This window comes from Myxine glutinosa, chromosome 3, assembly GCF_964187855.1.
Source record: "Myxine glutinosa chromosome 3, kmMyxGlut1.1, whole genome shotgun sequence".
NCBI lineage: Eukaryota > Metazoa > Chordata > Myxini > Myxiniformes > Myxinidae > Myxine > Myxine glutinosa.
Window position 1 is genome coordinate 184859348 of NC_136263.1, and position 13223 is coordinate 184872570.

General features: G+C 43.8%; 1 protein-coding gene across 2 annotated transcripts in view; it reads right to left on the reverse strand.

Moving 5' to 3' along the window:
• Positions 1-4859: 4859 nt before the first annotated feature.
• The window catches only part of LOC137417152 (alpha-(1,3)-fucosyltransferase 7-like), a 124508-nt gene continuing 116144 nt past the window's right edge, over positions 4860-13223 (reverse strand). For both annotated transcript variants that reach the window (XM_078774823.1, XM_078774825.1), the window contains exons 4-5: positions 10702-10876; positions 4860-7423 (exon numbers count right to left, since the gene is read on the reverse strand). In XM_078774823.1, the coding sequence (XP_078630949.1) occupies positions 6803-7423; positions 10702-10876 (796 nt within the window). In that variant the 3' untranslated portion in view covers positions 4860-6802. The remainder of the gene's footprint in view (positions 7424-10701; positions 10877-13223) is intronic.

Below are 13223 nucleotides of genomic sequence, written 5' to 3' on the forward strand. Positions count from 1 at the left end.
TAGCCTGCCGGACAACCATTAGGGCATCTGTGGAACATGATGGTGAGAATGATCTTCCACAGATGTCTCGTTATGATTTGTGGACACTCGGGTTGGGAAGAGAGTCCATGGGATTGATGAATCGGGAATGTGTAACGTGCCGAGCTTATGGGCCTTGCTCGGCTGGCATGTGTATGGCAAAGCACCCTTCTTTGGTGAGATTAGTAAAATGTGACAAATATTTGGCATGTCATCTGAGGGTTAGATGCAAATTTAAGGGTGAATTTTGAAATGCCCTTGTGGGTATTAACAGCAGTGCCACCATTATTGATCCAGGTGTGTTAGACCGAGTGTTGGAGGCTGTGATAAAATTGATAGGTTAGCAAGCCACAGCCTTCAACTGGCTGTGGGGGCGACTGTGCCAATATTTGGGATGCGGGTCATGGGGATGGAGTTGTGTAGTTTGCGTCAACGTGGTGCTATGGGTGTCTGAGGTGTGTGGACCATGTCTTCTGGAGGAGTCTCCTTGTGGAGCATGGCTGTTGACTGGACATTGGCATGGTCAAGTGTGGGTGGGCACTGGGGGCTGCAGTTGTGTGGACTAGGGGACATGGGTGGCGTAGGTGAAGTGAGGGGAATGCCACGCATTGCGACCGTCTCCCCCAGGGCCGAGGTTGTGAGTGTGGTTGTGTTTTGGCAGCAGGTGCTCACCACATTGGCCAGCTGGGGCTGATGCAGCCATGTTCCTCGCAGAGGGGCCGAAGGATGGATGGTGGGTCACACCCTTATGGACACTCATGGGCCATGTTGGCGCTTCGACTGCTCAGCTTGTATCGATGACCCTTGCACGGTAGAGGTGCGGAGCTGTCGTAGCCACATGTAGTTGTTTAGAACAGTTCACCATTGGAGGCGGATCCACATACTTGCCAGTATAGTGGGAGAAAAGTGAAATTTGGTGAAATTTGATTGGACCAATGGGATGCATTTTGGGATTGTGAGGGTGGATGGCACTTTGGACCTGACTAACCGGCAATTACCTGCTCATCAAGGTGGAGGTAAGGCCTTAATGCATACTGTCCCAGGCTTCAGGACTTGCTATTAAATTGGGGACATGTAATTTGGAGTATGGGGCGGGTGAGAGTGATGACATGGTCGGTGAGGGTGATGGAATGTGTGCCACAGAGTCTTTGTGGGTGGCGTTTGTTTTTGTGTTGTGGTTATGTGTTTTTATGTGGTCATGAGGGTGGAGATAATGGATTGAGTGATGATTATTGTGTTTTGAGATGTATTGGTTAAATGTGAACGGGGATTTCACATCCCACATCCCACAATACCTCTTCACACTCCTTTCCAATACCTCCTCACACTCCTCTCCAATACCTCCTCACACTCCTCTCCAATCGCGCCTCACTCACCTTTCCAATCACACCTCTCGCCTCTCCAATCGCTCCTCACTCGCCTCTCCAATCGCACCTCAATCGCCTCTCCAATCGCTCCTCACTCGCCTCTCCAATCGCTCCTCACTCGCCTCTCAAATCTCTCCTCACTCTCCTCTCCAATCGGCTTTTCCCCGTCTCGTTTCTCTCGTTTTTCTCCCGTCTCGTTCTTTTTCTTGCTGCATCATGTTCAAGTTTGCATTGACGTTCGGCGACGGACTCGTTCACCCGTCTCATTCGTTTTCTTGCTGCATCCTGTTCAAGTCTGCGTTCTTCATCGATCGTCTCATTCATTTTGGAAATAGAAGTTTCCACGCAACGCATGAATTGTCACGATCATCAAGAGGAAGTGTCTCATCATCATCAAATGACAAATGGCAAGTAAATTACATTGTGAAAATTAAAGATTTAAAAAAAACCTATTTAAAGTGTATGCGCACATAACTAATAAAAAAAAAACGAAGAAATATCTCTCGGTAATTTCCTGAAACATATTTTACTTCCGGATAATAATGTTGAATGAAATAAGAATGAAGAAATATGTCGTTTTCTGACGACTGTCATCAAAAGTAAATGGAATATATCTTAACGGAAAAGAAAAAGCGAATTTTTAAATATATGTCGGCATTTTTCCCGACTGTTATTTTAGGCGGTGTATTTTCGTGTATCATCGCAGCGCAATTTTAAAAAATATATCTCGGCAATTTCCCGTGTGTGCGTGAATGTTCTCAATTATTTCTGACACTGAGTCTAAAACCATCGATAAAAATTAAATCAGATGGTGAATTCGAGATAAAATCGTGAGGGTGACTCAATGAATGGGCTTTTGTTACAGGCCTTTGAGAATTCATTTCGTTCTATAAACGGAAACTTTCAGGGGATTCTCTTCCCGTTTTTTTTCAACCGAGTCTAACACTATGTTAGCGACTGTTAAAAATGAAATGATATATCGAATTAGAGGTGAAATAAACCTGTGTGAGAGAGAAAGACAGCACGGGCCTAACTAAACAGGCCTCAAAGCTATTCGAGTTAATAAAATGGTGGATATTTGTTTACATGAAGCCTCTCCAAGAATGGGTGGAGCTACTCTGTAAACAGAGTAAGCCACGCCCCCAGACAGACAGACAGACAGAATCACCGTAGCCTATTATAATATAGATACTTACCCTGTGCAGTCAACTTGTTGCGAGCTTACTCTTCTGTTTTTGAACATTTTTTTTCTTTGATCCAATATGGTTGTCAGACCACGTGAGCGATGACATCATAAATATATATATATTCTCCAATATAATTGTTGCATAGTTCACGCTCAATACATTTCAAACTGATCAGACTAAGCGTTGTCCCTGTCAAATTATGACGTCATAATTATGGCACCAATGACGTCATCGTTAACATCACCTATTCCCCATATGGAGTTCTTTACAATGAGCCATGTTTCAATTTTTTCCATGCAGCGGTTTTGGAGATATAGAGGTGCAACATTTTTCGGTTTTCCCAAGATGGCGCCTGTATCACATGACCTATGACGTCATGATTATCATTAAAATATTCTACAGGAGGAGGCGTCCTATGCTGAAAATTTTGTGCCCATCAGACCAACAGTTGCTGAGAAAAAAAATTCATAATGATCGGATGTGTTATACTTGTCGAATTATGACGTCATAACAAAGGCACTGATGGTCATTATTAACATATCTTATTCCCCAAGTGGAGTGCTTGACAATGAGCCATGCTTCAATTTTTCCATGGAGCGGTTTCGGAGATATAGAGGTGCAACTTTTTTCGATTTTTTTCCAAGATGGCGCTTATACCACATGACCTATGACGTTATAATTATCACAAAAAAATTCTTCAGGAGGAGCCGCACATATTCTGAAAATTTGGTGTCCATCGGACTAACAGTTGCAGAGGAATTTTTGTTTTATTCATACTGATCAGATCAAGTGTTGTACTTGTCGAATTAAGACGTTATAATTAAGGCACCGATGACATCACCATCAACAAACATTATTCCACATGGTGAGTACTTGACAATGAGCCATGTATCAATTTTTTTCCATTGAGTGGTTTGGGAGATTTCGAGGTTTAACGTTTTTCCAAGATGGTGTCCGTACCACGTGACCTATGACGTCATAATTCTGAATAAAAAAATTCTGCAGGAGGAGGCACTCCTATGGTGAAATTTCGTGCCCATCAGACCAACAGTTGCAGAGGAAAAAAAGTAATACTGATCAGATGAAGCATTATACTTGTCAAATTATGACGTTATGATGAAGGCGCCAATTACATAATCATTAACATATCTTAGTCCAAAAGTCCCCAAGAACCCAAAGACCCAGAAGACCCAAAATACCCAGATAACTGAAAGGACCCAATTACTTCAAAAGTTCTCGAGGACCCAAAAGACCCAGCAGACCTAAAAGTCCCCAAGGACCCAAAGATACAAAGTCCTTGAGCACCCAAAAGTCCCAAAAGACTCAGATGACCCAAAAGTCCCCAAAGACCCAAAAGTCCCCGAAGACCCAAAAGACACAGAAGAACAAAAAGGCCCGAGGTCCCAAAAGTCCCTGAGGACCCAAAAGTCCCAGATGACCCAAAAGTCCCCAAGGATCCAAAAGACCCAAAAGTCCCAGATGACCCAAAAGTCCCCAAGGATCCAAAAGACACAAAAGTCCCTCAGGACCCAAAACACCCAGGAGACCCAGAAGTCTCCAATGACCAAAAAGACCCCAAGGACCCAAAATAACCACCGGGTCCAGCAGGCAGGTATGCTACAAGGTTTACTAGATGGTAAGACTTATGAAACTTGTTTTCTTGATGAAACTTGCTCGAAGACCAATGAAAATTTGGTACAATGGACCAATGGGCTCACGTTTCTAGAAATGGTGCAATCTATACTACAAAAGAGCTATTTGGCTGTCACCATTTTCTCAGAGATGGCTGAACATATCAAAGATGGTCAAACTTTCAGAGATTCTTTTAAGTGGGAAAAAAAAAATTTGGAAAAAAAAAAAAAGTTCGAATTTATTGGCGGGGATTTTTTTTTTTAAACCTGATGTTACCCACGTTTAAATATGGGATTTAAAAAAAATCTTAATTGTAAAGGCTACACAGTCAACTTGGTGCATACCACAGGGCGGGGCCTGAGGCCAGCAAGCACAAATAACTTTGTACCACGGCAGGTTGCTATCCACCACGCGGTCTCAGGATTCTCTGTCTAACCACCGTTTACCTGTACCACGTGACTTTCCAATTGGGGAGAAATGGGGTCAGGTGTGCACCAATGTTATCTTAATTAGATTTGAATTAGGGTGGCCGAGCTTTACTGCCAGTGCATGCCGGACCATAATGAGCCAATGAATTGGGGAATGATAAGCTCCTCGTCTAACTTAATGTGGGAATAGCGCTGCATCAATGGAGGAAATGACAGACACAAACAGATTGGAAAGGAAGGTCAGCAAGGGATTTATTTATAAAAACAGGGATAATTATGCAAAACGAAAGGGGGAGGGAGACTCAAGGACTTTAATATTTAGTGGGGTAAGGGGGAAGAAAGGTGCACATAAAGGGAACAATTGGCGAATGCAGATTCAAAATGTTCAAGTGATCTCAAGCAATGAAGAATGCAGCGATATTTACAAATCAAAGGAAATGGACGAGATGCAGACTTAATCCTTTGCCCTATCTACCAGCTATACACAATACAAGGTAACCATCAGACCACACGTGGAGGGAGAAAGGAACACAAGATAGAGAAAGTACGAGGGTCAACTGCCTCTTGCTTACTGGACGGAAGCAGACGTGCTTGCATGGCCTAAGCCCTAAAGGAGGGGATAAATTTGGGAGCAATACGTGTGGTGCCAGGAGTGGGTGACTGTAGAGGATGCAGAGTGTCGTGCAAGAGAGCTGTGAATTCCATTTAGTGCATGTATATGAAGACAGCTAAATGCTTGAAGTATTTTAGCAACTATGTAAACAATGCAAAGTATCTATATGTATCCAAAAGACTCAGATGACCCAAAAGTCCCCAAAAGTCCCTGAAGCCCCAAAAGTCCCCGAAGACCCAAAAGACACAGAAGACCAAAAAGGCCCGAGGACCCAAAAGTCCCTGAGAACCCAAAAGTCCCAGATGACCCAAAATGCAAAGTCTATAAGCAATGCAAATTATCTAAATTTGGAGGAATCCCGACATCCGTGAGGTAAGTTGTACTTACAGAACTGAGGGAATATCTACTGTAATCTAGATTATATCCCACAAGGGTTGGGTACATACCGCCTATGCTTTCGATATTTAATGGTCAATTTAACAATCCGTTTGTTTGTGTTTCACACTGAATGAAAAATGTGAAGGTAGAGCATGGCGATTGTGATATACGACAGGTTCGACGACATGTACGGCTTGAACAAATTGGTATCAAAATGGCGGTGTGGAGAGTCAGCCGCCGTACTGCCGTAATGACATCAGACCACCGGCAGAGTTTGTGGGGGAAAGGGGGTCAATTCCCCCCCTAATTTTTTTCAGTAGTTTACAATTAAGATTTTTTTAAATCCTATATTTAAACGTGGGTAACAAAGCGAAATGGAACCCAAGTGCGTGGATTTCTTCCCCCAGCCACGGAAGATATCGCGGTATTTGCAGGGAGTGATGGGATTGGTTCAATCCTTTTCCAAAATCAGAATACTAACTTTGAAATTTGTGATTTTTCACAAATGAAGGATTTTCACAAATGAAGCAACTTCGGAACGAAGCTTTTCTGCAATGGACGGATTAGAAACTGTTTGTGCCGAACCATGGAGGGAGAAAGATTTTCGTCACTGATTCTTCTTCACATAGAAGGCGATGTGAAGCTGATTCCAGAGGACATTGTGGACGTTTACGCTCATGGAAGGGAAGAGCGATTGTACCTACTTTAGTCATTAAGGTAAGAACAGTATTTATATTAAGACAATGTTTATGTATGTGAATCACATGTTTATGTATGTGAATCATGGATGTGAATTATGTATGACATTACACCACATTTTCAGAATCCTGATCAATTATACTCCTTCAAGCTATCGATTCCTTGAAATATTTTTATTCATCGCCAATTTATAGTTTTATTTCCTGTGCCGTGGTCCACAATGATAATGTTGCTGGCTTTTTGAGGAGGACCAATGGGAATGTGAGTGTGGTGGAGGTCACAGGGTGCTGGGTGTTACCAATGATCAATTTCTACCAATAATTTCCATTTGGATGATGTGCAGATGCCCTCAAAAGTGTTGCCAGTTCTTTTACTGATGTTAGAAATTGACAAGTTATTATCGCAAAAGTAGAAGGAAGTTTGAGTTGGAATGCACATACCTGATTTATTTGATTAAAGAAGGAGAGGAAAAAAAACTTGTTAGTTCCAATACCATTGTTTGATGCTCTTGTATGTTTTATATGCTGGAAAGTGAGGCACATGTTTGCAGATGTGACATAGTCGTTCATATAGTGAGAGTTGGAGTGGGTACTTGTCATGTAGAATATATTTTGTGTGCCAGTTAAAGTAAGCTTGATAAGCTGTATCATTATGGTCCAGGTAGTGAAGGTATGCAGCAAGTTCTGCTGGTGATGAGAAATCATCAACATGAATGAAAGAGTCCGCAGGAATGAAATCCTCATAATTCTTTCTGGTTGTGCCAAGCACAACCGGCACGAGCCCTACCCGAAATGCATTATGCCATAATTTCTCAGTGATGTAGTCGCGAAATTTTGAGTTTTCAAATGAAAGGTAGAACTTGTATTTTGAAAGTGTGGCTTTCATGCATGTCCAATCTCTGCAAAGTCGTTCCCCGTGGCTTCCAAAGATTTTAATAGAGAGGTGTGGCTGTAGTCTGTGGACATATTTCACTCGAGCGAGGTGTTCATTCCAGTGTGATACCACCCACACAGCAAGCTCCTTTGGAGGTTTCATGGTAGGACGATGCACTTGGGGTGTGGTTGCGTTCATATTCGCTTTTATAGCAGAAGTATTTTTGTCCTAGAACAAGAAAAAGACGGCAAAGTTGACACGATTCCACTCTCAATTTGTCATTTGCTTTGTGGCAGTGATTGTAAATTTTCCTGATATGATAAGCAATATTATTTGAAGAGAAAAAAACCAAAACGATTTCTGTGCGTGACATTCTTTGCAAGGACATAATCAATTATATTTTTTGTCAAAAACATCAACAAAAGTTGAGGTGACATGGGGTAAAAACGCATTCACCACACAATAAATCTTGTCTTTCTTATCAAAGTATTGTCGTGTGACTACCCTTGGTGAACACCTTAGGGTAGCACCGATGACCAAACGAGCTGTTACTATGAGGCTTTCAGTTCAAATGACGGAGAATATGCACGGGGAAGCAAGAGGGAGGGGGAGAAACCGGCACCTTTCCTGATCGGCTTCCACTCAACGTCTCCACACCTGAAAATAATAACTCAAACGCAAAAGGATTTAAAATGTACAAAAATAACAGATTTATTTCAATAAATGCCGGTACAGAGAAAATGCGTGATAAACTAAATTCCTAACTGGGATGTCCCCACAAACAGACCCAAAGACAGACGAAAGGGAAAGATAACTGAAAATAAATATGCTACTGTGTGCACTTAACTCTGATCGCTGGTGGGGTCTCGTCAGTATTCGTGGAAATCGTCCGGGGTTCGTTGGCTGGAACCGCACGTTCGTTGGTGGGAACTGCACGTTCGTTGGCGGGAACAGCACGTTCGTTGGCGGGAACCGCACGTTAGTTGGCGGGAACCGCACGTTCGTTGGCGAGAACCGCACGTTCGTTGGCGGGAACCGCACGTTAGTTGGCGGGAACCGCACGTTCGTTGGCGGGAACCGCATGTTTGTTGGCGGGAACCGCACGTTAGTTGGCAGGAACTGCACGTTAGTTGGCAGGAACTGCACATTAGTTGGCAGGAACCGCACGTTAGTTGGCAGGAACCGCACGTTCGTTGGCGGGAACTGCACGTTTGTTGGCGGGAACAGCATGTTCGTTGGTGGGAACCACACGTTCAGTGGCGGGAACGAGGCCTCGCAGTGTGTCGCCCTCACTCCGACCGAGCCAACAGCGCTCGTCCACCCGTCGCTCTTTCTTGGAAAGCTGCGGCTCTTCCTCCTCACAACCACCAGCAAGATCTCCATACATAGCCGTTCATGATCGCTCCCTTGAGCCCGAGAGAAAAATGCCACCGTTCGTACGAAGTCCATGTGAGAAAAAGCGCAAGAGGGATATCGGTCAGGGCGAGGAGCCAAGGAGAAGAGAGCAAAATGCCCGTGACAGCAAAAAGCCAAGAAGAAGAGAGAGAAATGTCTGCTAGCGCGTTCTTGGCACCTCTGAGCTCTTCATCACATACAAAGCTTTCATCTGCAGCTTAATAGAATACTCCTCTCCCCTCTGGGCTGGTGCTCCTGGATCACACTTAGCTGGGCTTCACGCTGTAAAAAAAAAAAACTTTCAGGATCATTGGTCTCTTCTGCGATGAAGCTGATTCTAAGCGCCTTTCACTCATTCACCACAGACAGGTTTGGTGGTCTTTCTGTCTTCTACCGACTCCTCTCTGGCCTAGCTCCTCCAGCTCTTTCTGTGCTGTGTCCCCCAAATATTCCTGCAGGATGCACAAGAACTGCCAGCAACCCTCTTCTTGTAAAACTGCCAAAATCAAGACTCTCTGCTCACCTTCACTCTTTTATTACTCTTTTTTCCCCACCTCTGGAACAAACTCCCACACTCTCTTCAATCCCACTACTCTCTCCAGGTCTTGAGAACAGCTGTTCACCACCAACTCATATCTTCCCCCATCCAAAACCTTTTTTTCTCCCTTTCTATTTTCTACCACCGTTAATACACCCCAAATCCACCTCTTTCAATCTCCGAATTAATTCCTGAAATTCCTAGTGGTGTCAATTTGTTTTATACCGTGTACTGCATTTTTCGCACTTGCATTTCTCCCCCTCCCTGTTGCTTCCCCGTGCATATCTCCTTTCCCCTTCCCCCCACCCACCAGCCATCTCCCTTCCACAGATCTCCCAATGTCCTTGTTCTCGACTGTTATGCTTGTGTGCTTCCTTCTCCCTCCCCATCTTGTCTCCCCCTCCCTTTATTGTTTCACGTGTCCATTTATGTTTTTTGTGTTTTATGTGCTAATGTTTGCTAGCTCTTACACGAGCCTCGATGTTGTATTCAAGTTTTTTTTATTAAATACCCCTAGGCCCTCACTAGGGCAGTAGAGTAAGCACAGTAGAGTAAGTAGGGGGTATTTAGGGGTATTTACAGTAGAGTAAGTAAATATCCCCTAGACTAGAGGCTAGATAGCCGGAAGAATAAAGCAGCATACTACACTGACGAAGAGTTCTTTAAACAGTATGACGGCATTTTAAACCAATCGCAGTAGTTGCTGGAAGACAGATGACATGTAGAATTGTACGAACGAAATCATAAGACTTTAAACAAACAAAACGATACCTATTTTAGGGGGTCAAACTCTCCGTAGACCTCCTAAGACCCTGATTTTTTTTTATGCCATGAACAAACGTTGGTACATCACGGGTGATGAAGGTTGCGATCAACTTGCATCGAAATAGTGTGTGTAGTTTCAGAGCAGAAAGCAAATTCCTATTTTGGGGGATAAAACCTGGAACTACTTTGACACCCGTTAGACCCCTTGAACCCTGATTCTTTTTTTTATGCCTTGAACAAACTTGAGTTGCAACATGCCAAGTATCATTTGTGCCAAGTTTTGTCACAATCCCATTAGCAGTTTCGGAGAAGTTGCAAGTGTTTACAGACTGACAGATTGACGATGCGCCATCCCATAAGCTCCATGGAACTGTGTTCCAGGTGAGCTAAAAATCACTGAGGTCTCAACTACTTCAACTGCCCCAATTATTTCCACCTTATTGTGAGGTCGACCAGGGAACGTTTTTGGCCTCGGCTTTCAAGAACCTGACGAATGACTAAGGGTGATTTGGGCAGGTATTTGTACTTTGTCAAGGCAATAACAAAAATAAACTTTGCGAAGCACACAGTGGGATCTTTAACGTCCACCAATTAATGATCGCAGACAGGACGCCGAGTTTAACGTTCCTCTGATGCATGGTGCCCTCATTGATGAATCGCCCTGCCTGCGAAACATCAGGGTGACAGTGCATAGCTGGTTCGACATTGGACTAGAGGCTAGATTGCCAGCTGATAGGTGTGTTGTAACCCGATACTATACAGTATATGATATTACTGCTTTTTCTGACAATTCCACCACTGTACCAACCTTTTCTTCAATCTTCTCAAGCCAGCCGTAAGGGAAGAAGATGTCAGAATCTCTTCGGTAGTTTAAAGTCAAATTGAAAATTCCGTCAAAGTGATTTGTGAAAGAATTTGGTGGAGCCTCCATGCAAAACCAAATCCATCGTTGATCTTGCCTCCTTCTTGTTGGCAACTGGTACCTACGTACAATAGGTTATGTACAAGTTCCCATGTCACAAAACAAACTCATTTTAATTCAGCAACTTACGAGGATGTGCAAGGAAATTGGACACAGAAAGAGGTTATTTAATCCAACATGTCTGTGCTTTGTCATCACCATATTAAGTCAATATATCAGGTTATGGGCTTAATTTCACTATGGGGGAGGAGATGTGAGGTTGAAGAATCGAGGAGATTTGGGGGAGGATGGAGCGTTGATGATGAATCGTTGATGAAATTTAATGTGGAGAAGAGCAGTGGGACAGGCACAGACACATCACCAGATTGCTTTGATTTACTCATACATCCGCTAACTACGGGAGGGGCAGAAAGGGTCATTCCTCTTTGGGGTATATAGATTACATTCGATCTATTGTCTGGTCTCACAAACATTGGGTGTGTATTCATTTACCAACTTTCTTTTCGAGAGATCGCCAAGTGGTTTAAGCATTCGAGCAAGCACTCCATTCAAAACCCTTCATGAACGGCTGGCTTTGCAAGCGCTAGCTAGCTGCTTGGTAAATGAGCACAACCCGGGCTTCGTCCCTTTCAGTTTTGTGTTAAACAGAAGGAGCGAGTTTCAAAATTTCACTACAAAAAACGCCACGTCGCACCACGAAGGGTCATGTTATTAACCCAACACTTATGGGGTACCGAGAATACAGTAGATCTTCGCTCAGTTCTGAAAGTAAAACTTATCTCACGCATGTTGGGATTCCTCCAAATTTCTTCATTTCGTGTTATAAACAGCATTAGCGCCTGTTAAAAAAGCTAATCATACGTGTTTGTGGTTCATAATATTCATTACTGTTCATTGACGTTCATTACTTCTGGTAGAGGCCGTTGCTTCCACGAAAACGCCATGATAAGCCATTAATATACGTTGACTTTCCGGAAAAACCCCTTGGGGAGGTGGGATATTATTGGTATTAATATTGTTTTGTAATAACATTAATATAACGCTATTATCGTTAGTTTTGTTGTTCGAAGCGGCCTTGGAAAAACGCCACGATAAAGCTAACTTAATATGGCTATATACCTCAACACGCAACCCATTGACGGCAATGGCGGGGAAAACCCGCTCGGGGAGAAAACCCCCTTGGGGAGGGGGGGGGGCAAATGAATGCGCTACAACCTTCATTATGTAACACTTGGTCATCGTGGCAAGTTTGGTTGAGATTGGACAAGTAACGACAGAATGTATTGGGGTCAAAAATTCATCTGCTGGGACTTCCAGGAAAGAAGTCGGTAATTCAAAAAGTGGATCTAGCGTGAATTAACGGGGGTAGAAAAGATCAAGGTTTTGTATGGGGGAAGATAAGAGATGGTGGTGAACAGCTGTTTTAAAGACCTGGAGGGAGGAGTGGGATTGAAGGGAGTGGGGGAGTTTGTTCCAGAGGTGGGAGTAAAGAGGAATGAAAGATAGAAGGTGAGCAGAGAGTCCTGATTTTGGCCATTTTTACCATAAGAAGGTTGCTGGCAGATCTTACGTGACCTGCAGGAATATTTGGGGGACAGAGCACAGATAGAGCTGGGGGAGAAAGGCCGGAGAGGAGTCGGTAGAAGACAGAAAGAACATCTACCTGCCTGTGGCAAGTGTGTGAAAGGCCCTCACAATCAGCTTTATCGCGGGAGATTCCAATTTGTCAGTCTTTTGAGAACTGGTGACAAAATGTCCTGATTAGTCTTTCCCTCCACCTAAACTTTTTATATTCTCTTAGCGACGGCTTCACCTGGGGAAAGAAACCAACAAGTCGCCCTTCGAGGCCTTTGAGGCCTAACCCTAACCCAAGCTGACTGCTAGACGTGTGGATGGACACGTACCAGCTGCAATCCCATTGTTGATTACAAATGATAACAGCCTGCATCAAGCTATAAGCAACTTATGATATCCTCTGACTTTGAGCAGATTTACTATGGAGAGCCAACTCTACGAATTTAGCCAGAGCCTTGCTTTGCCCACTCTGTGACTGATCAGAGCAGAATGTCCAGCACCACAGACCTCCCCATAAAGCTCGGTGGACACTTTCCATACCCGGTCATTGAGCAGACAACTGTGAGCTCCCCAGACACGGTAGCAGTTTCCTTTGCTGCTGACATGCTTAAATACAACCGCAGGGTGATCTTTGTTCTTTGGGGTACTGTCGCTTCCTTCACTACTGCCTGTTTTGTCAACGACGGGTGTAGGGCAACACTGCTCGATGCCCTGAATCATTTTTGTGTGGATTTGCCTCCTGGTGGTGGCCTCGTGTGCCTCACTGTGGAACGTGGTGTGTCCTCGGCACGACACTGACATATTGTGTCATCACTGGACCACCTATGGTACTA